Source organism: Panicum hallii, chromosome 9 (genome assembly GCF_002211085.1).
Source record: "Panicum hallii strain FIL2 chromosome 9, PHallii_v3.1, whole genome shotgun sequence".
NCBI classification, from domain to species: Eukaryota; Viridiplantae; Streptophyta; class Magnoliopsida; order Poales; family Poaceae; genus Panicum; species Panicum hallii.
The window spans coordinates 61,597,888-61,619,381 of NC_038050.1; the positions used below are offsets into that span (position 1 = coordinate 61,597,888).

At 52.8% G+C, this 21,494-nt stretch overlaps 6 protein-coding genes across 9 annotated transcripts; 1 reads left to right on the forward strand and 5 right to left on the reverse strand.

Annotated features, from left to right (window-relative positions):
• Positions 1 to 2,793: 2,793 nt before the first annotated feature.
• LOC112876660 (cytochrome P450 71A1-like) lies at positions 2,794 to 5,119 on the forward strand. Its single transcript, XM_025940817.1, has 2 exons — positions 2,794 to 3,735; positions 4,364 to 5,119. The coding sequence occupies exons 1-2, from the start codon at positions 2,797 to 2,799 to the stop codon at positions 5,000 to 5,002; spliced, it is 1,578 nt and encodes a 525-aa protein (XP_025796602.1). The 5' UTR covers positions 2,794 to 2,796; the 3' UTR covers positions 5,003 to 5,119.
• Positions 5,120 to 6,772: 1,653 nt separating this feature from the next.
• On the reverse strand, positions 6,773 to 8,702 carry LOC112876659 (flavonoid 3'-monooxygenase-like). 3 transcript variants are annotated; one of them, XM_025940815.1, is made up of 3 exons: positions 8,156 to 8,702; positions 7,712 to 8,048; positions 6,773 to 7,636 (listed from the first exon to the last, which is right to left on the reverse strand). In XM_025940815.1, exons 1-3 carry the CDS (start codon positions 8,693 to 8,695, stop codon positions 6,960 to 6,962), a joined length of 1,554 nt encoding a protein of 517 aa, XP_025796600.1. In that variant the 5' UTR covers positions 8,696 to 8,702; the 3' UTR covers positions 6,773 to 6,959. The 3 variants fall into 3 exon arrangements, with proteins under 3 accessions (XP_025796600.1, XP_025796601.1, XP_025796598.1); XM_025940816.1 differs by having other exon boundaries at positions 6,773 to 7,592; positions 8,292 to 8,701; XM_025940813.1 differs by having other exon boundaries at positions 6,773 to 7,592; positions 7,712 to 8,702.
• A 1,550-nt stretch (positions 8,703 to 10,252) lies between these two features.
• Positions 10,253 to 12,453, reverse strand: LOC112876661 (cytochrome P450 71A1-like). Its single transcript, XM_025940818.1, has 2 exons — positions 11,358 to 12,453; positions 10,253 to 11,092 (listed from the first exon to the last, which is right to left on the reverse strand). Exons 1-2 carry the CDS (start codon positions 12,291 to 12,293, stop codon positions 10,454 to 10,456), a joined length of 1,575 nt encoding a protein of 524 aa, XP_025796603.1. The 5' UTR covers positions 12,294 to 12,453; the 3' UTR covers positions 10,253 to 10,453.
• A 623-nt stretch (positions 12,454 to 13,076) lies between these two features.
• Positions 13,077 to 16,023, reverse strand: LOC112876667 (peptide methionine sulfoxide reductase B5). Its single transcript, XM_025940824.1, has 3 exons — positions 15,776 to 16,023; positions 13,497 to 13,653; positions 13,077 to 13,401 (listed from the first exon to the last, which is right to left on the reverse strand). Exons 1-3 carry the CDS (start codon positions 15,871 to 15,873, stop codon positions 13,252 to 13,254), a joined length of 405 nt encoding a protein of 134 aa, XP_025796609.1. The 5' UTR covers positions 15,874 to 16,023; the 3' UTR covers positions 13,077 to 13,251.
• Positions 16,024 to 17,648: 1,625 nt separating this feature from the next.
• Positions 17,649 to 18,163, reverse strand: LOC112873295 (anthocyanidin 3-O-glucosyltransferase-like). Its single transcript, XM_025936287.1, has 2 exons — positions 18,100 to 18,163; positions 17,649 to 18,010 (listed from the first exon to the last, which is right to left on the reverse strand). The coding sequence occupies exons 1-2, from the start codon at positions 18,161 to 18,163 to the stop codon at positions 17,649 to 17,651; spliced, it is 426 nt and encodes a 141-aa protein (XP_025792072.1).
• A 1,488-nt stretch (positions 18,164 to 19,651) lies between these two features.
• On the reverse strand, positions 19,652 to 21,323 carry LOC112876663 (transcription termination factor MTEF1, chloroplastic-like). Of its 2 annotated transcripts, none has more exons than XM_025940821.1 (2): positions 20,178 to 21,323; positions 19,652 to 19,963 (listed from the first exon to the last, which is right to left on the reverse strand). In XM_025940821.1, exon 1 carries the CDS (start codon positions 21,173 to 21,175, stop codon positions 20,270 to 20,272), a length of 906 nt encoding a protein of 301 aa, XP_025796606.1. In that variant the 5' UTR covers positions 21,176 to 21,323; the 3' UTR covers positions 19,652 to 19,963; positions 20,178 to 20,269. The 2 variants fall into 2 exon arrangements, with proteins under 2 accessions (XP_025796606.1, XP_025796605.1); XM_025940820.1 differs by having other exon boundaries at positions 19,652 to 20,003.
• Positions 21,324 to 21,494: the final 171 nt, after the last annotated feature.

Here is a 21,494-nt window from a genome sequence, read left to right on the forward strand (position 1 = left end):
ATGTGAAAACTTGCCACTCTATTAGTAATACAGACTATCTTAAGAGTACCTTTAGTAGAATCTGGTCCATACCGTAAATTTAAAGATTGGGATGAAAAACAAACTCCAATAGAATTTCTACCTATATCCTATTTTGAAGAGACCTTTAAATTTCACTCCATAGCCCTCATGGGGCATAGTTCCTAGCGTATACGACTGCGAGATGCGAGCTCGCAGAAAGTCTTCCTTGCCCTCCTCAACCTCCCTGGCTCCTGGACCTCCGCCGCAACCGTTGCTAATTCTTACGCTTCCACCTCCCCATCACCGTCCCCCGCTGCCGTCTCGACTGGCCGCACTGCCGAGCCAGCAACCCCCTACCCACCCCCCCCCCGGCCCCCCGCCCCCCGACCCCGCTTCTCGGAACCCGGCGATCCTAAACCTCAACCTCGGCAACCCCCATATGCTAACCCGGCGGCTTGATTATTGGCTGCGGCGGCGAAGTTCCGGCGGTGCCGCTGCTTGGCCTGTAGCGACAACGCGTGTCGCATCCGCCCGCGTGATGAATAGACAGCGTATCAACTTAGGCATGTATGCGATAGCAAGCGATTTACACGTCACATGGGATGACATGCCTTACAAAGAAGATTAGACTGGTCAAATCATGCCACACATGCAAATCTGGTGGAAATCGCATTTAAGGGCTAAATTAATCTGGTTTCAATAGGAGAAGGGAGTAAATCAAACTAATATTTTGGGGAGGGGTAGATGGACAAAGTAAATAGGTAAAGGGTAAAATGTGTTTTTTTCCTAAATAAGAAGTACACCTTACATCATGGTATGGGTATATATAAATCTCTCGATTCCAATTGTATCTAACTCTCGACGTTCTAACATTAATGACCAATGATTTTATTTTATTAATTTAATAATATAGCATACATAAAATTAATTTACAGAGTGAAACTACACACAATTGATGACAAAACACAAATACAGTAATAGAGACGGAGTGTGGATGTCTTGACAAATTCTCTCTTCCCTATTGTCGGCACAAGCACATGCATCATGCATACATGTAGTACGCAGGTAGAGGCAAATTTGCATGCCTCAGGACACAGTTCAGTAGAGGTGACCTGGGACGGCGACGGCCTCGAGTGGGACCATACGGGGCATGGTCAGCCCAAATGTTTCCTCCATGCTCAGCTACTCCGCCGCCGCCACACTGGCGGGGAGCCTCCACGCCAAGGCGTGCAGCATGCAGGTAGGCCAAGATCATATGCACCATCTTGAGCTCGAGACTGATGCCAGGGCACATCGTCCAGCGGCTGGACCTGAACGGCAGCTGCTCGAAGTCCTGCCCTTTTACTTCCACGGCGACGCCGATGAACCGCTCCGGCGGAACTCCATGGGAGCCTCCACACCGCCGGGTCGTGGTCAGAGGGCGGAATCCAATGGAGACGGAATTGGGTTCCGGCCCCCTTACCTGATGAAAAATTCTGAAGTTCTGATTGTCCATCAATAAAGAAGTACTATGAATAATCTAGCTGATTGATAGATTCCAGTAAATAGCTATTGGCAATTGGCCGCTCCTTGCTTTTGGATCACGGTCCGCCACTGGTTGCAATCGAGTCCAGATGGTGATGAGGACGCGGTGCCTGCCATGATGTCGTAGCCGTCCACGGACACGTCCTGCCGAAACAGGCGCGGCGTCAGGAGCGGGGCGACAGGGTGCAGGCGCATTGCCGCCTCCATGACGGCGCGGCCTCCATGTAGGGGAGGTACGGGATGTCCACCTCCGGGACAAGGCGTTCGCGGCCGATGTCGCAGTCCTGGCCTTGGTGACATCAGGATTCCTCAGGAGCCTTAATGATCTAGATAACCAAACTTAGATACTTAATAAGCACTATTCGTTTAGACTAATCAGCAATCATTTAGGTCTTATTTTCTCTAGTGTAATCGGGTCTTCTGATCGTTTTGATCAAACTCATGTCGTGCCTCCGTCGCCGAGGCTTCGCCGCCGGCTCCGTCGTGGCCTACGAGCCGCAAACCCTCGGTGGTTGTACCTGCCTATGGTTGCAGTGGAAGTGATAGGACGATTTTTTTTTTCGCTCAGGTGATGCAAACCTTGAGAGCCATACATATATGTGGTTTTTTATGGGAGTTCATTGGAAGATGCTCTTTCTTGCGTGCCCTTTTTTCTGTTTGCTTCTTTCTTTTCTGCAAATCATCAGGAGCATAGAATTTTATTAGTTATCCCAAGTACTCCAGGAGATAAACTGGTTCTTCTTAAACGGCTTAGTTTCTGATCTTACGAAACCATACTATGATACTAAACATTTGTGCCAATTTATTATCTCCACTTGCGTCAAAAAGAAAAGAAAAGAATTATTATCTGCACTAGTAATATCAACATCATCTTAGTCGTACTCGTGCGTCAGTTTCGCTACGTGTACTTCCGGTGAGATGCCCTTGTGCAACATCGGCCTCCGTTCCCAAGGGCCCGTTTAGATTGCAAATTTTTGCAACCGGAGATACTGTAGCGCTTTCGTTTGTATTTGACAAATTTTATCTAATTATGGACTAACTAGGCTAAAAAGATTCGTCTCGTGATGTACAATTAAACTGTGCAATTAGTTATTTTTTTACATACATTTACTGCTCCATGCATGTATCCCAAAATTAACGTGATGGAGAGAGAGTGTAAAAAGTTGGAATTTGGAGGGAATCTAAACAAGGCCCCATTTCGCGTAGTCCAAAATCAATAACCATCGTAGCATGGCACCCTTTGGCACTGGCACCGCATTGTCCCGAACTCAGATGGAGCTACTACCGCCATGGGCCTCTTCCCTCGGCGCCGTGCTGGCCACCGCGCTCCTCCTCGTCACCGTGCTCCGCCGCCGGCGCAGCGCCGCCACCCGCAAGTACAACCTCCCGCCAGGCCCTCGGCCGTGGCCGGTGATCGGCAACCTCCATCTAATCGGCTCGCTCCCGCACCGCTGCCTCCACGCGCTCTCCGCGCGGCACGGCCCGCTCATGTCGCTGCGCTTCGGCTCCGTCCCCGTCGTGGTCGCCTCGTCCGTGGACGCGGCCCGGTTCGTCCTCCGGACCCACGACACCGCGTTCATCGACCGCCCCAAGATGGCGTCGGGGAGGTACACCGCCTACGATTTCTCCGACATCGTCTGGTCGCCCTACGGCGCGTACTGGCGCCAGGCGCGCAAGCTGTGGCAGACCAAGCTCTTCAGCGCCAGGCAGCTCCGGTCGCAGGAGCACGTCCGCGTCGAGGAGCTGCGCGGCATGCTGCTCCACCTGCACCGCGGGCTGACGTCGTCGGGGCGCGGTGCCGTCGTGCTCAAGGAGCACCTGCTCATGCTGAGCCTCAACGTGATCTCGCGCATGGCGCTGGGCAGGAAGTACGTCGGGGACGGGGAGGAGGACGCCGGCTCGCCGGTCTCGCCGGGCGAGTTCAGGTGGATGGTCGACGAGCTGTTCGTCCTCAACGGCGTGCTCAGCGTCGGGGACTTCATCCCGTGGCTCAGCTGGCTGGACCCGCAGGGGTACATCGGGAGGATGAAGAGGCTCGGCAAGATGTTCGACAGGTTCCTGGAGCACGTGGTGGACGAGCACAGCGAGCGGCGGCGGCGGGAGGGCGAGGCGTTCGTCGCCACGGACATGGTGGACTTGCTTCTGGAGCTCGCTGACGACCCCACCCTCGAGGTCCCAATCGAGCGGGATGGCGTCAAGGGATTCGTTCTGGTAAGACAAGAGGGCTACTAATTCACTCCATCTATCAGTCATTTTTACGATTTACCCGCAAGAGAGTACACCTAACAAGATGCATGCTACAGTGATCCTAATCAATCAAATCTGTTAATCCAGTCATCCAGACATAGTTGTGGTTTTGGGCAAAACAAGGCAGTCTCCGATACACAATTTAGAGACGTTTTTTTTCTGTTCAGTAAAATAAAAAACATAAATGCCGAGATAAAGGTAGAATGTGTCGGTTAAGTTAGAATATTACAGAGTCGTTTTTTTTGGACCAAGAAGCTAAAATGGTGAGAAACTGAAGGTGCTGGTTGTTCTAAACACTGCTACATTTATCTCGGTCGTGGAGTGAGAATATTACAATTTACAGGGATGGCTCCATTGCTGTGGTGTATCGTGGTCGTGGAGTGCGATTGCGACATTTCGGACTCAGAGTCTCAGAGGAATTGCATGTCGTTTTATTTTATTAGTTAGTACGAAGAAGCTTTTGTAGATAAGATCATCCGGAGGAGTTGTACATACATTGGTTGATTGGTACGGAGCAGTAATCAGTTTAGCAGATGGCAAATAACAACTAAATTTTGCTTCTTGCTGTTCTCCTGGTGCTCTTGGCATCCAGGACCTCATCGCCGGCGGCACGGACACCTCGGCGGTGGCCATCGAGTGGGCGATGTCGGAGCTCCTGAGGAACCCCGGCGTCCTGGCCAAGGCCACCGGCGAGCTGGACAGTGTCGTCGGCCACGACCGCCTCGTCACGGAGCAGGACATCCCGAAGCTCCCCTACCTGGAGGCCGTCGTGAAGGAGACCTTCCGCCTGCACCCGGTCTCGCCCCTGCTGGCGCCGCGGCTGGCCCGCGAGGACGCGTCCACTGGCAGCTACGACGTCCCGGCGGGCACGCTCGTGTTCGTCAACGCCTGGGCCATCGGCCGCGACCCCGCCGTGTGGGGGCGCACGGCGGCGGAGTTCCGGCCGGAGCGGTTCGTCGGGAGCGGCGTGGACGTGAAGGGGCAGGACCTGGAGCTGCTGCCGTTCGGGTCCGGCCGCCGGATGTGCCCGGGATACACCCTCGGGCTCAAGATGGTGCAGGTGACCCTGGCGAACCTGCTGCACGCCTTCGCGTGGAGGCTCCCCGATGGCGTGGCGGCGGAGGAGCTGAGCATGGAGGAGAAATTCGGGCTGGCCGTTCCGCGCAAGGTCCCTCTCGAGGCCGTCGCTGAGCCCAGGCTCCCGGCGCACCTCTACACTATTGGGCTGTGATGCATGGTGGAAAACTGGCAAGTCTGTCTTGCTGCCTCCATCTGCGACTCTGCTTAAACGACATTCATGTGCTTGTGATCGAAATAAAGGTGGTGTTTACGTTCTTTGTGTTTTGTCCTTGATTGTGTGTGGGTTCACTTTTCAACTCAAATTTCTCTACCCTAAATTATTGATGCAAGCTGAGACTTATTATTAAGCAAATTATATATAATTGAGCTGAAAGAAACAATTTAAACACTAGAAATGAAAACAATAGAGCCATCAACGTCTAATTCAACATGGCAAAATAATACGCTCGGCCGCTTCTAAAACTAGAATTAAGGGTATCTCTAGCTGTGTGGTCTAGGAAGCGGGGTGGTATGATGCTCCTCACCCCTCTTGTGAAAATATGGAGAGAGAGAGAGAGATGTCAGGTGAATGATGGGCGGTGGCTAATGCCACTATGAGGTGACGCCCCATCTGACAGTGAGCATAGGAGAGGTGAGGTGTGCAGTCTGCGACTCTCAGCATAAACTTAGATTTGGTAGGCTGGCCGATGGCATATCATATAGATGAAGCATTTAAGGAGGCCCACGGGCCTTCCGCCTCCATCAGCAGCCTCATCTCTGCTCTCGGTGGATCCAACAATCAGCCAAGCCCCGATAAATCTGAGGTTCAACGGCCCTAACCAAATAAGGTCCCCGGAGCCGCAACCCTTAATATTATGTCCTGCCCAAGGAGGCGAGGGGGTCCTTGGGGTGGAAGCTCCGACCTCGCCAATAATTTCATTCCATTCAAATGCATAGGTGATATATAGGATCATACTATAAATAAGAACGTACACCTTACATTGTGGTATGGATATGCGGATTTCTCAATTCCGGACATCTCCGATCTCTCGAAGTTCAAACACCATTGATCAAGGATTTTATTTTATGGAAAAATTAGATCCGTACCATTAAAAGAACTAATCTGTAGCTATTTACCATCAAAAGATTTCTCTTTAGATCTTTAGATCTGTAGCATAGCATGTTTGTTTTTCTTTCTTTTGCCGATTAGCAATTTGCCAGCTTCCAGTTTTGCCCTCCGGCTAAAATTACTCAGGTGCAGATGCGCTCGTTGGCCTAGTAGCCCGACGCCTTCAGCCCCCTACTCATGCAACGGAACTCATCCGCGCGAAAGAAGCAGGCGGCCGGCACAATCTCGGTTTTTTAGTCGCTGCACCGTCAAGCCGTCAACCGAGAATGTTTTGTGTCTCAAAAGTTTATTCCCTTTGATCGGTTTTGATTTTATTAGTTTGTATTGCTCGTTTCCGTCTCCATTTTGATATCTGTGGAGGCGATGGAGAGAGGTGAGCCCCACTGCCTCCTTTTACTCTAAGCGATGTGCTGCTTCCCCTCCCACTGCTTCAGTAGCAACGTCAAGAAGGGTAAGGGCGAGAAAAGGCAAGAACGGCCAGCAGCGTTGGCGTCCCCGGCGGCCGCCTTATTCCCTCCATTATCTCCGCAGGCACGCACTCCAACCTGTTCTTCTCCACGGCATCGCCAGTCAGCCTGTCCGAGGACTCGAGCACCGCGGTGCGGGCTGTGGCGAGCAAGTCGTCGTGAGTTACGGGTTCAACGAGCGTACATGCACTTAAGTAGTTTTGGCCGGAGGATGAAGTTAGAAGCTGGCGAATTGCTAATCGGCAAAAGAAAGGAAGGAAAACTGAGATTGCCACCGACTGAAGGGAACAAAATGCTACATATCTATAATGTTGTGATCTTTTGATGCTAAATAGCTAAAGATTAGTTCTTTTAGTGGTACGAGTCCAATCTTTCTTTATTTTATCGATAACTTGGCTTAATAACATATAGGATGCATAAATTTAAGTTACTGAGTGAAATAGAGTATAGAGGTTCCCTCGTGAAGTCTTATTGTCGGCACAAGCACGTGCAATGCATGTCGTATACGCATCTGGAGGTCAAATTTGCACGCCTCAGGACAAAGCATAGAGGTGAGCTGGGAGCTTCGGCTCGGCGACAGCCTCGAGCGGGACTCTGCGGGGCACGGTCAGCCCGAACGTCTCCTCCATGCTCAGGTCCTCCGCCGCCACACCGTCGGGGAGCCTCCACGCGAAGGCGTGCAGCAGGTTGGCCAGGATCATATGCACCATCTTGAGCCCGAGGCCGATGCCAGGGCACATCCGGCGGCCGGACCCGAACGGCAGCAGCTCCAGGTCCTGCCCCTTCACGTCCACGCCGCTCCCGACGAACCGCTCCGGCCGGAACGCCATGGGAGCCTCCCACACCGCCGGGTCGCGGCCGATGGCCCAGATGTTGATGAGGACGCGCGTGCCTGCCGGGACGTCATAGCCGCCCACGGACACGTCCTCCCGACACAGCCGCGGCGTCAGGAGCGGCGCGACAGGGTGCAGGCGCATGGTCTCCTTCACGACGGCCTCCATGTAGGGGAGGTTCGGGATGTCTTCCTCCGCCACGAGGCGGTCGCGGCCGATGACACGGTCCAGCTCTTCGGTGGCCTTGGCAAGGACCTCGGGGTTCCGCAGGAGCTCCGACATGGCCCACTCGACGGTCACCGCCGAGGTATCCGTGCCGCCGCCGATGAGGTCCTGCGTGCGTGAGCACGTACGCCATTGGCAATTACAGTAACCAGCTAAGACTAGTTAAGTGTACAATGACCATTGATCAGCAACACAATTAACACATGGAGTGAAAAGACTACACTTACTAGAATGAACCCCTTGACACCATCCCGGTGGATGGGGACCTCGAGGTTGGGGTCGTCGGCGAGCTCGAGCAGCACGTCCACCATGTCCCTGGCAACGAACTCCTCGCCCTCTCGCCGCCGCCGCTCGTTGTGCTCGTCCAGCACGTGCTCCAGGAACCGATCGAACATCTTGGCCGACCTCTTCATCCTCTTGACGTACCCCTGCGGGTCCAGGCAGCTGAGCCACGGTATCACGTCCCCGATGTTGAGCACGCCGTTGAGAAAGAAGTGCTCGTCGATCAGCCACCTGAACTCCTCCGGCGTGAACGGCGAGCCAGCCCCATCGACGATGTACTTCCTGCCCAGCACCATCCGCGAGATCACGTTGAGGTTCACCATGAACAGGTGCTCCCTGAGCGCCACCACCGCCGCGGCGGCGCGCAGGTCGCTGAGCATGGAGCGCACCTCCTCTCCGCGGACGTGCTCGAGCGACGCGAGCCGCCTCGCGTTGAAGAGCTCGGCCTGCCAGAGCTTCCGCCCCTGGCGCCAGTACGCGCCGTAGGGCGAGTAGAAGAGGCCGGAGCAGTTGTAGGTGGTGTACCTGCCGGCCGCCGTCCGGGGGCGGTCGACGAACGCCAGGTCGCGGGTCCTGAGGAAGAACCTGGCCATATCGGGCGACGAGGCGACGACGGCGTGGAAGGAGCCGAGCCGGAGCGACACGAGCGGGCCGTGCCGCGCGGAGAGGTCGCGGGCGGAGTGGTGCGGGAGCGGGCCGATCAGGTCCAGGTTGCCGATCACGGGCCACGGCCGGGGGCCCGGCGGGAGGTCATACTTGCGCGCGGGGCGCCCGCGGAGGACGGCCACGAGGAAGAGGGCGGCGGCGAGCGCGGCGGCGAGGAAGGTCGGCGACGGTGGTGGTAGCTCCATCGGGCGGGAATGCAGGACACCGACGTGCACCCTCCAAATTGAGTGTGTGATAGGTGTTCGACGGATTGGAGGTGGCATTGCACAATCAGATCGGTGCTGGTATATATGTGGATCTGCATGTGTCCGGCCGTGATGGCTTGATTACGGCCATTGGTGTCGCTGTCAATCCTTGTACATCCCTCGCTACTGAGCTCGGCGGTGTGTGGACCGTGGATCGGAGGTTGCATGCGACTCCGCGATGCATTTTGGCCTTTTATTCTACCAAATACATGTAACATGTGTGGCTGCGATTCGTGCGACAATGCAAAGATAGTGTCAATCCTGAGAGGAGATTAGCGAATAGTACTCCAGTTGCCTACGTATATTTAGTTTCAGGGACTAAAGATTTCTTTAGTTCTCGTCGCACCGAATCTTCGAATGAAGGGCTAAATATAAAATAATTATAAAACTAATTATACAGATGGAGTATATAGATGGAGGCTAATTCGCGAGATGAATCTATTAAACTTAATTAATCCATCATTAGCACATATTTACTGTAGCACCATATTATCCAATCATGAACTAATTATGCTTAATTTAGATTCACCTTTCAAATTACTCTTCATAAGTAGTCTATATTTAATATTTTTGGTAACTAAACATTCGATACGACAGGGACTGAAGTTGAGTCCCTGCAACCAGAAAAAAGATGGAAAAAACTACCGCTCCCTCTCTAAACCATCTAAAATGTTTTCCAGGAAGTCTGACACACTCACAGGCGGCCGGCGCCAGCGCCGCCAATCTCTACATTCTACAAACACACCAAACATATCTTGCAAGAGAGCGCAGTCAAAAATGATGTGGTCAGTCATCTCAGCTTGTCCGCAGCTTTTGCACTCTATATTACCAGGCTAGTTTCTCTTCTCCAGCTATACAGCAGACTGAAGTTTATCGTTACACACTAGCCTCAGAAATAATCTGATTTTTAGCGGCAGTTTTGTTTTCCAGATATCTATCATCCATTTATTGGTAAAGCCAGGAAACATGAGCTCCCTATATAGCGATGCCGTTGTGAACTTTCCAGTTTTTTTCCAGACACCATCTTGCAATATCTTCTCCTTGTGTTAGCATGGAACTCAAGCCTTCCCACTCCTCTATCTTAGATGCACCGAAATTCCTTCTAAAGGACAGATTGGCATCCCCTGCAGAACTCTATGTACTGACCAATTTTGTTGTTGATACTGATAAAGTTAAGATTTCCTTATTTGATAATAAAAATTTTCAACTTTCCTATTTAACACAGGGTTGGACATTCATTCCCTTTTACACTTCTGCCTATTCCATCATTTAACTCACGGAACAGTAACCTGTGGCCTCTTCCCTATCTTTTTTTCTTGACTATTCTTGACTAAAACAACTATCAAATCACCTTAAAAATTCATGAAACTTTTTATAGTGGCATATGGAGATGAACACATTTTGCATAAAAAACACATATATAGCGTTTAAATCTTTAAGATTAATTCACAAAAAATAGGCTATTTTTGAAATTTATTTGAATTTTTAGGGCATATAAATACTTGCAAAAATTATGGAAAAATACTTAATATTCATATGGTGGGATGAAAAACATTATAACATTAATTTACATCATAAGTAACAAAGAAAACTTATTTAAAAGCAAACCTACACACACAATCAAGGACAAACACAAAGAAAACAACATACACGGAATAAGAAACATAATCCTCTTTTATTGCGGCCACAAGCACATTCAAATCACGCATATTGTATACACGCAGCCACGCAGGTGGAGTCAGCAAGCAGACAGACTTGGCAGTTTTCCATCATGCATCACGGCCCAATAGCGTAGAGGTGTGCCGGGAGCTTGGGTTCAGCGACGACCTCGAGAGGAACCTTTCGCGGCATCGACAGCCCGAATTTCTCCTCCATGCTCAGCTCCTCCGCCGCCACGCCATCGGGGAGCCTGCACGCGAAGGCGTGCAGCAGGTTCGCTAGAGTCACCTGCACCATCTTGAGCCCGAGGGCGTAGCCCGGGCACATCCGGCGGCCGGATCCGAACGGCAGCAGCTCTAGGTCCTGCCCCTTCACGTCCACGCCGCTCCCGACGAACCGCTCCGGCCGGAACTCCTCCGCCGTGCGCCCCCACACGGCGGGGTCGCGGCCGATGGCCCAGGCGTTGACGAACACGAGCGTGCCCGCCGGGACGTCGTAGCTGCCCGTGGACGCGTCCTCGCGGGACAGGCGCGGCGCCAGCAGGGGTGAGATCGGGTGCAGGCGGAAGGTCTCCTTCACGATGGCCTCCAGGTAGGGGAGCTTCGGGATGTCCTGCTCCGTGACGAGGCGGTCGTGGCCGACGACGCTGTCCAGCTCGCCGGTGGCCTTGGCCAGGACGTCGGGGTTCCTCAGGAGCTCCGACATCGCCCACTCGACGGCCACTGCCGAGGTGTCCGTGCCGCCGGCGATGAGGTCCTGCAGCGTGTCCATTATCACCCGTGTCAGAGCACGGCCAGGAGAACAGCAGGAAAATAAAATTAATGAATGCGTAGGGACAACGGCTACAGTGACGCATTTGTCTGTGCCCAACTGCCCATATGATTTTTATTTGGTTTCACTGGACACAGCAGTCCTCGCATACCTAGACAACGAAAAAAACGTTTCTAAATTGTGTATCTGGTTGACAGATCTAGTTGGTTAGTGCCACTGTAACATCTTGTTAAGTGTAATCTAGTCTTACCAGGGTGAATCCCTTGACGCCATCCCGCTCGATCGGGACCTCGAGGCCGGGGTCGTCAGCGAGCTCCAGCAGCAGGTCCACCATGTCCGTGGCGACGAACCCGTCCCCCACTCGCCGCCTTCGCTCGTTGTGCTCGTCCAGCACGTGCTCCAGGAACCGGTCGAACATCTTGCCGAGCCTCTTCATCCTCCCGACGTACCCCTGCGGGTCCAGCCAGCTGAGCCACGGGATGAAGTCCCCGACGCTGAGCACGCCGTTGAGAACGAACAGCTCGTCGACCATCCACCTGAACTCGCCCGGCGAGACCGGCGAGCCGGCGGCGTCCTCCCCGTCCCCGACGTACTTCCTGCCCAGCGCCATGCGCGAGATCACGTTGAGGCTCAGCATGAGCAGGTGCTCCTTGAGCGCCACCGCGCGCCCCGCGAACGACGGCGACGACAGGCTGCGCAGCAGGGCGCGCAGCTCCTCGACACGGACGTGCTCCTGCGACCGGAGCTGCCTGGCGCTGAGGAGCTTGGTCTGCCACAGCTTGCGCGCCTGGCGCCAGTACGCGCCGTAGGGCGACCAGACGACGTCGGAGAAGTCGTAGGCAGTGTACCTCCCCGACGCCATCCTGGGGCGGTCGATGAACGCGGCGTCGTGGGTCTTGAGGACGAACCTGGCCGCGTCCACGGAAGAGGCGACGACGACGGGGACGGAGCCGAAGCGGAGGGACATGAGCGGGCCGTGCCGCGCGGAGAGCTCGTGGAGGGAGCGGTGCGGGAGCGAGCCGATCAGATGGAGGTTGCCGATCACCGGCCACGGCCGAGGGCCTGGCGGGAGGTTGTACTTGCGGGTGGCGGCGCTGCGCCGGCGGCGGAGCACGGTGACGAGGAGGAGCGCGGTGGCAAGCACGGCGGCGAGGGAGGACGCCCCTGGCGGCGGCGGCGGCTCCATCGAAGCTTAGGCTTAGGTGGTGGGAACTGGGACGTGGTGTGCTCTGCGTCGAGATGGGTGCATCGTCTGAAGTGATGGGATATATAATGTGGGCGATTGGGTGACCAGGCGAGTTTCTTTTCTCCGTCCATGGCAAGTGCTGGTGGCATGGGCAACATAGATTCCCGTCCCTTTTTGGTTCGTATCCAACGCAACTTATCCAATCCTTCGCTGAATACGACCGGGAACAGAGGCCAGTGTTCACAAAGGCATCTCACCGGCAGAACACGTAGCGACAGGAACTGACAATCACCACAAGGACCATGAAATTAAATATAAATAGTAATAGTAATAACAATAATTTGGCGGCTTAACAAGGACCTGTTTGTGAGCGCTTGCAAAAATGGAAGAAGCAAACGGTTCTGAAAGCATCATGTGAACCAAAACTCGCCCCATCACTTCCACTGCAAACCGTGGGCGAGTACAACCGCCGAGGGTTTGCGGCGCAAGCAAAGGCCACGACGCAGCCGGCGGCGAAGCCACGGCGACGGAGGCGCGACATGACCGGGACTGAGCTCCACCACCACACGATGCTACTTCAGCATGGTCGTCGCGGTTGGTCATTCAGAGGGAGCCATAGGGGAGCAGTTCAGAAGGACAATGATCCGTCAGACTTGTTCAGAGCAGGGCTCATCAGCCGAGTAAGCATCACACCTATCCGACTGACGCAGCACTTTGGGTCTGGGAGATGATTCGATAAAGCGTGTGATCGATGAGATTTTACACGGCAAAATATTAGAGCAGTTGATGTAGATGGCAGATCACTTGCAGTAATAACTTACTATGACAGCAGATTCAGCTCACAGCCAAAGTAACAGGTGACACGCACACAAATATATGCTGGATACAGATCTTATTCATCGTTTTGTAGTGCTTCCAGTTCCAGACATGCGAGTTTTAATCTAGAGAAGATGATGATTTAGGAGGCAGGGGTGAACTTGATCGAGACACTGTTCACGCAGTGGCGCTCGTCCGTGGGTGTCTTGAAGCCTTCCCCCTTGAACACATGGCCCAGATGCCCGCCGCACGCTGCGCACGTGATCTCTACCCTCCGACCATCAGGATCCGGCTAAAACAATGAAATGGAAGTGATCAGTATATATATATCAATCAAAATGAAAAGGGTGCATGTGAGACCGTCAGCGGATGGAGGTAGAGACATACTGTTCGGTTTATGGCTCCTGGAAGCCCCTCAAAGAACGCTGGCCAGCCGCAGCCTGAGTCGAATTTGGTGTCCGACTTGTACAGGGGGGTTCCGCAGCCAGCGCAGTTATAAACCCCGTCAGCTTTAAATTTGTTGTACTCTCCTGTGCCGGGTAACCTGAGCATGAATGTGAGCTTAGCTTGAGGACAGGTGCTTTATTATTTATTATGCTGGGATCACTTTCAGAAAACCATTTACACATCAACTGACAAAAAGGGCATTATTCTTCTGAACCAAGACAACAGAAAATATGCTGGAACAGATGTTTGTTATGCTGGGCTCATTTTTGCATCAATGCAGTTTTTCTGTTTGTCTTGGTTCAGAATAATAATGTCCTGTTTGTCACCCCCTCAGCCCAAGAAAATCCATGCATAGTTAGTTATTTAATCTTGAAGTAAGTTAGTACATGCATCCAAAGTGTAAATTAGTCTAGTTACAAGGGCCCTAGCACCCCATTTGCACTAATCCTAGATCCACCATGCCTAACTTCTTGTTATTTGAGAAGCCATGACTGAACATATTCAGAAGAGATTGATAAAGCATTGAAAACTAAATCAACAAGTCAATTACTAGGGTACTGATTTGCACTAGTAAACTACTGAAATAGGCATAAGCATTTTCTTCTTAAATGTAATGATACGCAGCTCTCCTGTGTGTTTGAGGGGAAAAAATAGGCATACGCATTTGAAATTAATGCAAATTTAATCTTGACTGTTTAAAGTGCTAATGTATGATCAAAATTAAAATGATACTACCCACCATTTTCAATTTGTGTCTGACTAGCACAATCATCTGCAAAATATAGCTGACTGTAATCCAACACTGCTAAGCAGGAATGCTGAAGACAGTATGAACTTCTGACTTCCTATGTAACTAAGTTCCATGAAAGGCAGCCATCTTAGTTAGGATAGTCACATGCTTGGCGTGATCATGGACTACTGAAGACTAGCTCTCACATTTTAGATTCAACTAATTTACAAGCATGAGACCTAAACTCTAGCGCCATAACTAAAAGCAATGGTAGAATTAAATACACTTTTCTTCTTTAGATAAGTATATATGCACTAGCTTTCCAGTTTCAAGTTTAGATGATTTATAGTACTACTGGTAGATCCTATTTAATTTGTAGGTGTAGGATGAGTTAGATTTTCTATCCTTTCTTTTGACATGCAGGATAACTTTCGAGTTACTTGTATACTATATATATCATTATATCAATTCTAATTGCATAATAAGAATAACTTGAACCTGATGGCTGCAAGAGAGATTCTTAAACCTGTTATAAGCTTGTAGAGCCAATGAGCAGAATTTTACTTCCAGCAAAGATATTTTGGCAACAGAAATCTTATACACTCTTTCCGAATCATACCTATATTAGTTTGACCACTACGGTTGCTCGAATTCCTATGTTAAGAGAGTGGCAAGAGTTATTTCACCCATCCCCAAGAGAAAAAAGACAAAGAGTTGTCTATACCCTTTCTTAGATGCCAGTGCACCCCCTGTTTCCTCTGAGCTCTATAAGCCACGTGCAGATCCACACACTCGTGAGATGTGCCTTTATCTTGAGGGGAAAAAACTATGCGCAAATTTATTGGCAGCATGTTACTGTTTCTATGTTTTTATTTGGACAGAACAAAATTGATTGTATTTCACTAAACCACACAAGTCAACTATGCACAGGAAGGCACGTGGTAAGAAATGAGAAACCATGGTGAGCCAAACTTTCACGACACACATCAAGTGGCAAGCTTGCAGTTGGATAAACAAGTTGGCTTCGGCTTTTCCTTTTTCTAGCTCTAGATCCCTTTTATATCGTAAGTCAACTTCCAGACGTCTTCTTGCAGAAACAAAACGCCAACTTGGAAGTCAAGATGAAAATCCAAGAGCTACAACGAGGAGCTACAATCCTTCAGTCGGTGGCTCAAAACTCAGCAATCTCATCGAATCGGCGGCCATGGCTACCCGAGTAGACGCCTACTGGTACCAGAAATCGGAGCTACGATGAATCGCACGAGCAACCAATTCATCCATAGGCCCGAGAAAATGGGGAAAAGATATGCAGCACGCCCAGGCACAGACCAATTCACGACATGACAGCCACCAAACGAGCCGTGGAGCATCACGGATTCACGGGTGCGCATGGCCCGTGGTGGTAACTAGACGATGGGGAAAAAATAGTGGGGAGGACGGAGGAACGTGGATGGAAGGAGAGGAGACGGGGTGGGGGAAGGGTACTGACTCGGTGCCCTTGAGGCGGAGGATGCGGAACTGCTCGGGGGAGAGGATGGCGCGCCACTCCTCCTCGCTCCTCTGCTTGCCGCTGTTCCCGGACGCCATCGCCGGGCGACGGGAGCGGGGACGGGAGCGATCCGACGGGGGAACGGAAGGCGGGGAACAGAGTGGGTACGACTCGCGATGTGGTGGCCGGTGAGGTGAGAGGTAGCAACGGCGATGGTTTTTGCTGAGGCCACCCGCGGCTTTGTTTGTTTCGTGAAACGTACGCTCCCTCCATCGTAAAATAGTTACAACCCTCGCTTCCCGATGCGTCGGACACTTTCAAATTTAACCCAAAAAATTATTAATATTTATATCTTCAAATAGATTTAGTATAAAAATATATTACATGATTAATCTAATAAAAATAGTATAAATACGAGTAAATTGCACCTCGGATCCCCAAACTTATTACGCAGTTTCAGCTAGGTCTCTAAAATCTCAAATCGTGCATTTGGATCCCTCAACCCTGTTAAGTGGTTCATCCAAGATCCTAAACGCGCCACGCAACCTTTCGATATCGACATGGTATGCCACGTGGGAGAAATTTGCAATTTTGCGATTCTTAAAATTAGATTTTGCCGGAATGCCATCCCGCAAATAGGTTTCGCCAGAATGCCACTATGAAGTGGTGCTGATCCTCGAATGCCTTTTCAATTATTACAATTTATTTGATATTTTCCTCATGATTTGGCCACATGACTAGATCAATTTCCCATGAACTGCACAGCTATATACTTTTCCGTGTCGATATCTCCTCGCGCTCGTCCTTTCTTCTTCCCGTTCTTCTTTCTCATTCTCCCTCCTCGAACTGCACAGCCATATACTTTCCCGTGTCGACATCTCCTCACGCTCGTCCTTTCTTCTCCTCGTTCTTGTTTCTCATTCTCCCTCCTCAGTTGCACGCCACCGCCGCCCTGCCACCATGGTTGAAGGGGATGCTGCCCCTCCTAATCCTGTCCAAAATTGGAAGCTGAGCCACTTTGCAGCGGCAGCAACAAATTCAAGGCGCTGCAAAAGGCACCGATCGACTTCGATTGAGGATGGAGGCGCTGCGCGTGAGCATGAGACGACGGCCGGCACGGAGCGAGTTGGGTGGCCTGGCATGGGGCTGCTGACGGCGGCCGGCGTGGGGCAGGTGGGGCAGCGCGGTCCTCGGGGGTAGACGACGGCAGCCGACGCGGGCGGGTTGTGCGGTGCGGCTGGGGCAAACGGCGGCGGTTGGCGCGGGCGGGTTGGGCGTCACGGCTCGAGGGCAGACGACGGTAGCCGGTACGGAGCAGGTGGGGCAGCGCGGTGCGGGGGCAAGCGACGGCGGTCATCACGGGCGCAGGCCGAGCGGACAGGAGGGCGGAGCGTGCGCCGGCGCTATGGCATGGGAATCGGTGGCGGCGTCCAGGGAAGAGAAGGAGTGAGACCGAGAAAGAAGACGACCACGAGGAAGAAATATGCACGCGAGAAAGAAGAGGTCAGACCATGAAAGGATAAATCTGCGGTCCATGTGGCTAAATCATAAAGAAAATGAAAAATGAACTGGTAAAATTTAAAAAGACATTCCAGCAGATCGATACCGTTTCATAATGATATTCTAGAAAATCTATTTACGAGGTGACCTTCCGACGAAGCCTAATTTTAAAAATGGTGAAATGGCAAATTTTTTACCATGATACCACACTGGTAAATATTTAAAAAATTCCTCTTATCTGCGCACATTCGCTCCTCTCTCTCCCTCCCTCCCTCCCTCTCCAATCTCTCTCTCTCTCACCAATCTCTCTCTCTCCCCCGCGCCCTCGCGGTGGCGGAGGTCGCGGCCCTCGCCCGCACGGCCGCGGGGGAGCTCAGCGGCCCAACACGCGCCGGAGCTCGCGGCCCTCACCCACGCGGCCGCGGGGGAGCTCGGCAGTCCCGCACACGCCGGAGCTCGCGTGGCGCAGCACGGCCACCTGCGGCGCCCAGGGGACCACGAGCCCAGACCTGCCGACGGCGGCCGCAGCGCGGGCCAGGAACCCCGCGGGCAGGAGCGGCCACGAGCCCTCCCGCAGGGACCACAGGAACGGCGGGCCGGAGGACGCCAGTCCTGTCGCCAGCTCCCGGAGCTTGTCTGGGCACGGGGACGCCACCGTGCCCAAGCTCACGTACGCCACGGAGCGAGCTGGGTGGGCGTCCAGCCAGGCGAGGCAGCCGTGCGGGTCGCCGGTTGCTGGCGCGGCAGAGTAGGCGGTGTCCTTTGGGAGGAGGAGGTGGTAGGGGCGGAGCGGGAGGCAGTTCGCGGCCCTCGCCCGGGCGGACGCGGCGGAGCTCGGGAGAGGAGCGCGCCGGAGCGGGCCCCGCCGCCGCCGGAGAAGAAGGGCATCGCGGCCGCGAGGTGGAGCTCGCGGAGCGGAGCTCACCCCACGCCGAGGAAGGCTCGGTCCGGGTCAAACGCAGGCTGCGGCCTTCTTGCCTTACTGCTGGGAGAGGAGGAAGGGAGGGGATGAGGGAGAGGAGTGGATCGGCCGGCCCAGCCACCGGTGGCGAGGGCGCAGGAGAGAGAGAGGTCGGTGAGGGAGAGTGAGAGAGAGTGGGAGAGAGATTGGAGAGTGAGAGGGAGAGAGAGAGAGAGAGAGGAGGAAATGGATAAAGATAAGATTACGTGGGATGATTTTTTAAATATTTACCGGCGTGACACTACTTGGCATGTTTGGAATCTTGCATGGCGTGTTTAGGATATCGGATGGATTATTTTAATATAGTTTAGTAAGTTAAATGGACGATTTGAGAGCTTGGAGACTAGATGAAACTACGTGATAAATTTAGGGATCTGGGATGGTGTATAAATTTGGTCAAACTTGAAAATGTTTGACTTACTGGAAAGTAAGAAAGAGTTTTATTTTTTTAGGCATAGGAAGTAGTATACAGATACTCATCAGGATAATTACGTATAATTAACTTTCTACTATGAGGGAACGGCAGCGAATGCTCTGCAAGTGACAGTGATTCAGTTGGGGCGTTGATCAATAACAAGCGATTAAGCGCCATCCATAAGGATGGAAAAAAGTTGGTCGTCTCGAGTATCTCAGTGAAATTTTAGATTATACTATGTAAGATTTATTTTTAAATAAAAGCATATGACATACAGTTCATAATCATTGACCAAGAATATTATAATATTATTGCAGGTAATTTAGAGGTTGCATAGGGTCCAACTGCATCTTACAAGAATAATGGAAGGAACATGATTTTCAATTGAGAAGTTTTTTATTGAATCAAAACATGTGCGGGCATGGTTGCATTTTAGATTAATTGCGTTGCAGGATATTTTATATGTCTCTCGATAATTTTATCAATCTTGAAATCTACCGATCATCTTTTGAATGTGTTCGTAATTACAAGGTGCACATACAAACGTGTGTTTATAGAATGATTATGCGTGTATGTATATGAGCATATGTGCTTTTTATACAATTTGGGGTAAAGGTATTTTTACTTTGCAAGACAACGAAAACATGTTGAGCCCTCTCACCTTTGATTGTTTTTATAGAACAAGTGTATAAAGCCTAGCATGAACGAGTCGAAGTGCGATCGAACTAGACCACAAAGCTTCTACTGCTGAAGATTTTTTACTCTAAATCGTCACAGATGGGCAAGGTATGCACGTTCTTGCTGCAAGAAGGTCCATTGAACCTGGACATGTTCCCACTTCCAATGAATGTGTTCCGGGTATCACATATTCACATGGAGTATGCCTTTTAGCAATGCAAATGGACTATGGAACGGGTTGAGCTGACCTTATACATTGGCCCATAACTGATTTTGTTTACCTCTCTGTTCTCATCATAATGTAATGTGTTGTTTGGTCTGGTGTGGGCGAGATCATACTTTGATCATTGATAATTTTTTTAAACACAATACAGACGCAAATGCTCATATACACATTCGTACGCTCGCATGTATTTTGGCACGTAATCCTGTATCTGTAAGCACCTCCGAAAGACCGACTCAGCTGATGCGATCCATAATCTCGCTGGCGATACCTAACGTCACCCGAGAGTTTAACGTGAATGAAGTGGTGTCGGCGAAGGACATGTCCAGCTCGAGCGTCATGATACCCTCTTCTAGCTGATGATCCCAACGACGCGGCTGAAGTCATCTAGATGCTCGAGGGCACCGGCCCCTGCCGTTCGGGATGCAAATTGGTCTGGTGAATGGACGACCTTGTACATTCAACATTTTATTACAAGTTATAGTGAACTTCAATTGTTAACTTGTGATATAATAATATGTATCTAATCCAATTCTATGCAAAGGTAAGTAGCCAATGCTTTTGTTCACTTCATGTAGTTGCAATGCAACAATGGAACCAACTAGATTCATGGTATCATACTTACAAGCGACCAATGCCAATCCGTATGCACATGTTACACCACCGACAACCACTCGCTCGCTACCAACGCGCGCGATCGCCGGCGCCGTCCGGCCATCACACCGCCGCCGCGCTGGCGCCATGGTCGCCGTCGTCCACCCACGTGGCGTGCCACAGCGGCGACCGCCTCCGGGGCGGCGTGGACCCGACGCACCCCGCGAGCGTGGCGCGGAACTTGGCCTCCCCGGGGCGGAGCATGGCGGGCAGCGGCAGCCTCACCCCGCGCGCCGCGCACACCTCGTGGCGCGGCGCGATGCGCGTGGCGAGCGCGTACGAGAAATACTCCGGGAACTCGAGCAGCTCGCCGGCGTCGCGGCCCATGGCGCCCAGGAGGTACTCCGCCTTGGGCCGCATGTTCCCCTCCACGCCGTAGCAGAAGAGGGCCGGGAAGCGGCGCGCCATGGAGCGCGCGGCGCGGGAGGGCAGGCCCAGCGACTCGAGGAACTCGATCCGGGGGAGCAGCTTGTCCTCCACGGAGAAGGACAGCAGGTCCGCGCGGCGGTGCAGGTCGGGCACGCCGAGCGCGCGCAGGAAGTAGAGCGTGGGCCGGAGCCGCGCCGCGACGGGGGACACGAGCAGGCGCGGCCGCCGGCGGAGCACGCGCGGGAGGTCGGCCTCCGGGACGCCCGCCTCCTCCGTCAGGAACCGGAGCGCGGCCGCGATGGTCTCCGCGGGCACGGACAGCAGCTCCGGGCACATGCCAGCCGCGCGCCGGAGGTCCGCGGGCGGCACGCCAGCCGCCAGCAGCACCGCCGCGGCGTCCGCGGCCACGGGCGGCGACGGCAGCACGGGCTCCGGCGCCGGCAGCGGCGACAGCGACGGCGGCGCCGCGGGCGCTGGCGGAAGGCCCGGGACGGCGAGGCTGGTGGGCCTGGTCCGCAGCGCGACGGCGACAACGCGTAGCCGGCGGCGCGGCGCCACCGGCCGCGGGAGGCCGGCGTGGCGCAGCAGGAGCTCCTCCATGGCCGGGGAGAGCTCGGGGAGGTTCCGTAAATCAAGCTGTAACTAGCAAGTGAGGTGAGGTCGATGGCTTTGGCGGTTGGTGCCGCGGCGAGGATAAGGCGGTGTGGGGTAAAGGGCGGGAAGGAGTGTGGAGAGCTGGATAGCGCGGCTAGGAAGGGGAAGAGTGATTGGGCCAGGTGTGATCGTCCCGGATTCTTCGTAGGGAGGTGGGGGCGCTGGGGCAGCGAGGCCCTTGGAGGGAGACGACCCAGAGCCACATGTTTGTCCTCTTTGGCCGGGAATGTTCTTGTGGATGAAAACTGGAAATGGTGGGGAAAAT

Excerpts from the sequence above, each read along its gene's own strand:
- LOC112873295 (XM_025936287.1), bottom strand. The coding sequence starts at position 18,163 with ATGCCCTTCTTCTCCGGCGGCGGCGGGGCCCGCTCCGGCGCGCTCCTC. Across the intron at positions 18,011-18,099 it reads CCTCTCCCGAGCTCCGCCGC|CAACCGGCGACCCGCACGGC; the intron begins GTCCGCCCGGGC and ends CTGCCGCGCCAG.
- LOC112876663 (XM_025940821.1), bottom strand. The coding sequence starts at position 21,175 with ATGGAGGAGCTCCTGCTGCGCCACGCCGGCCTCCCGCGGCCGGTGGCG.
- LOC112876659 (XM_025940813.1), bottom strand. The coding sequence starts at position 8,695 with ATGCCACCTCCAATCCGTCGAACACCTATCACACACTCAATTTGGAGG. Across the intron at positions 7,593-7,711 it reads GTGTCAAGGGGTTCATTCTA|GACCTCATCGGCGGCGGCAC; the intron begins GTAAGTGTAGTC and ends TCACGCACGCAG.
- LOC112876660 (XM_025940817.1), top strand. The coding sequence starts at position 2,797 with ATGGAGCTACTACCGCCATGGGCCTCTTCCCTCGGCGCCGTGCTGGCC. Across the intron at positions 3,736-4,363 it reads GCGTCAAGGGATTCGTTCTG|GACCTCATCGCCGGCGGCAC; the intron begins GTAAGACAAGAG and ends CTTGGCATCCAG.
- LOC112876667 (XM_025940824.1), bottom strand. The coding sequence starts at position 15,873 with ATGGCGTCCGGGAACAGCGGCAAGCAGAGGAGCGAGGAGGAGTGGCGC. Across the intron at positions 13,654-15,775 it reads CTCCGCCTCAAGGGCACCGA|GTTACCCGGCACAGGAGAGT; the intron begins GTCAGTACCCTT and ends ATTCATGCTCAG. Across the intron at positions 13,402-13,496 it reads CAGGAGCCATAAACCGAACA|CCGGATCCTGATGGTCGGAG; the intron begins GTATGTCTCTAC and ends TCATTGTTTTAG.
- LOC112876661 (XM_025940818.1), bottom strand. The coding sequence starts at position 12,293 with ATGGAGCCGCCGCCGCCGCCAGGGGCGTCCTCCCTCGCCGCCGTGCTT. Across the intron at positions 11,093-11,357 it reads GCGTCAAGGGATTCACCCTG|GACCTCATCGCCGGCGGCAC; the intron begins GTAAGACTAGAT and ends GACACGCTGCAG.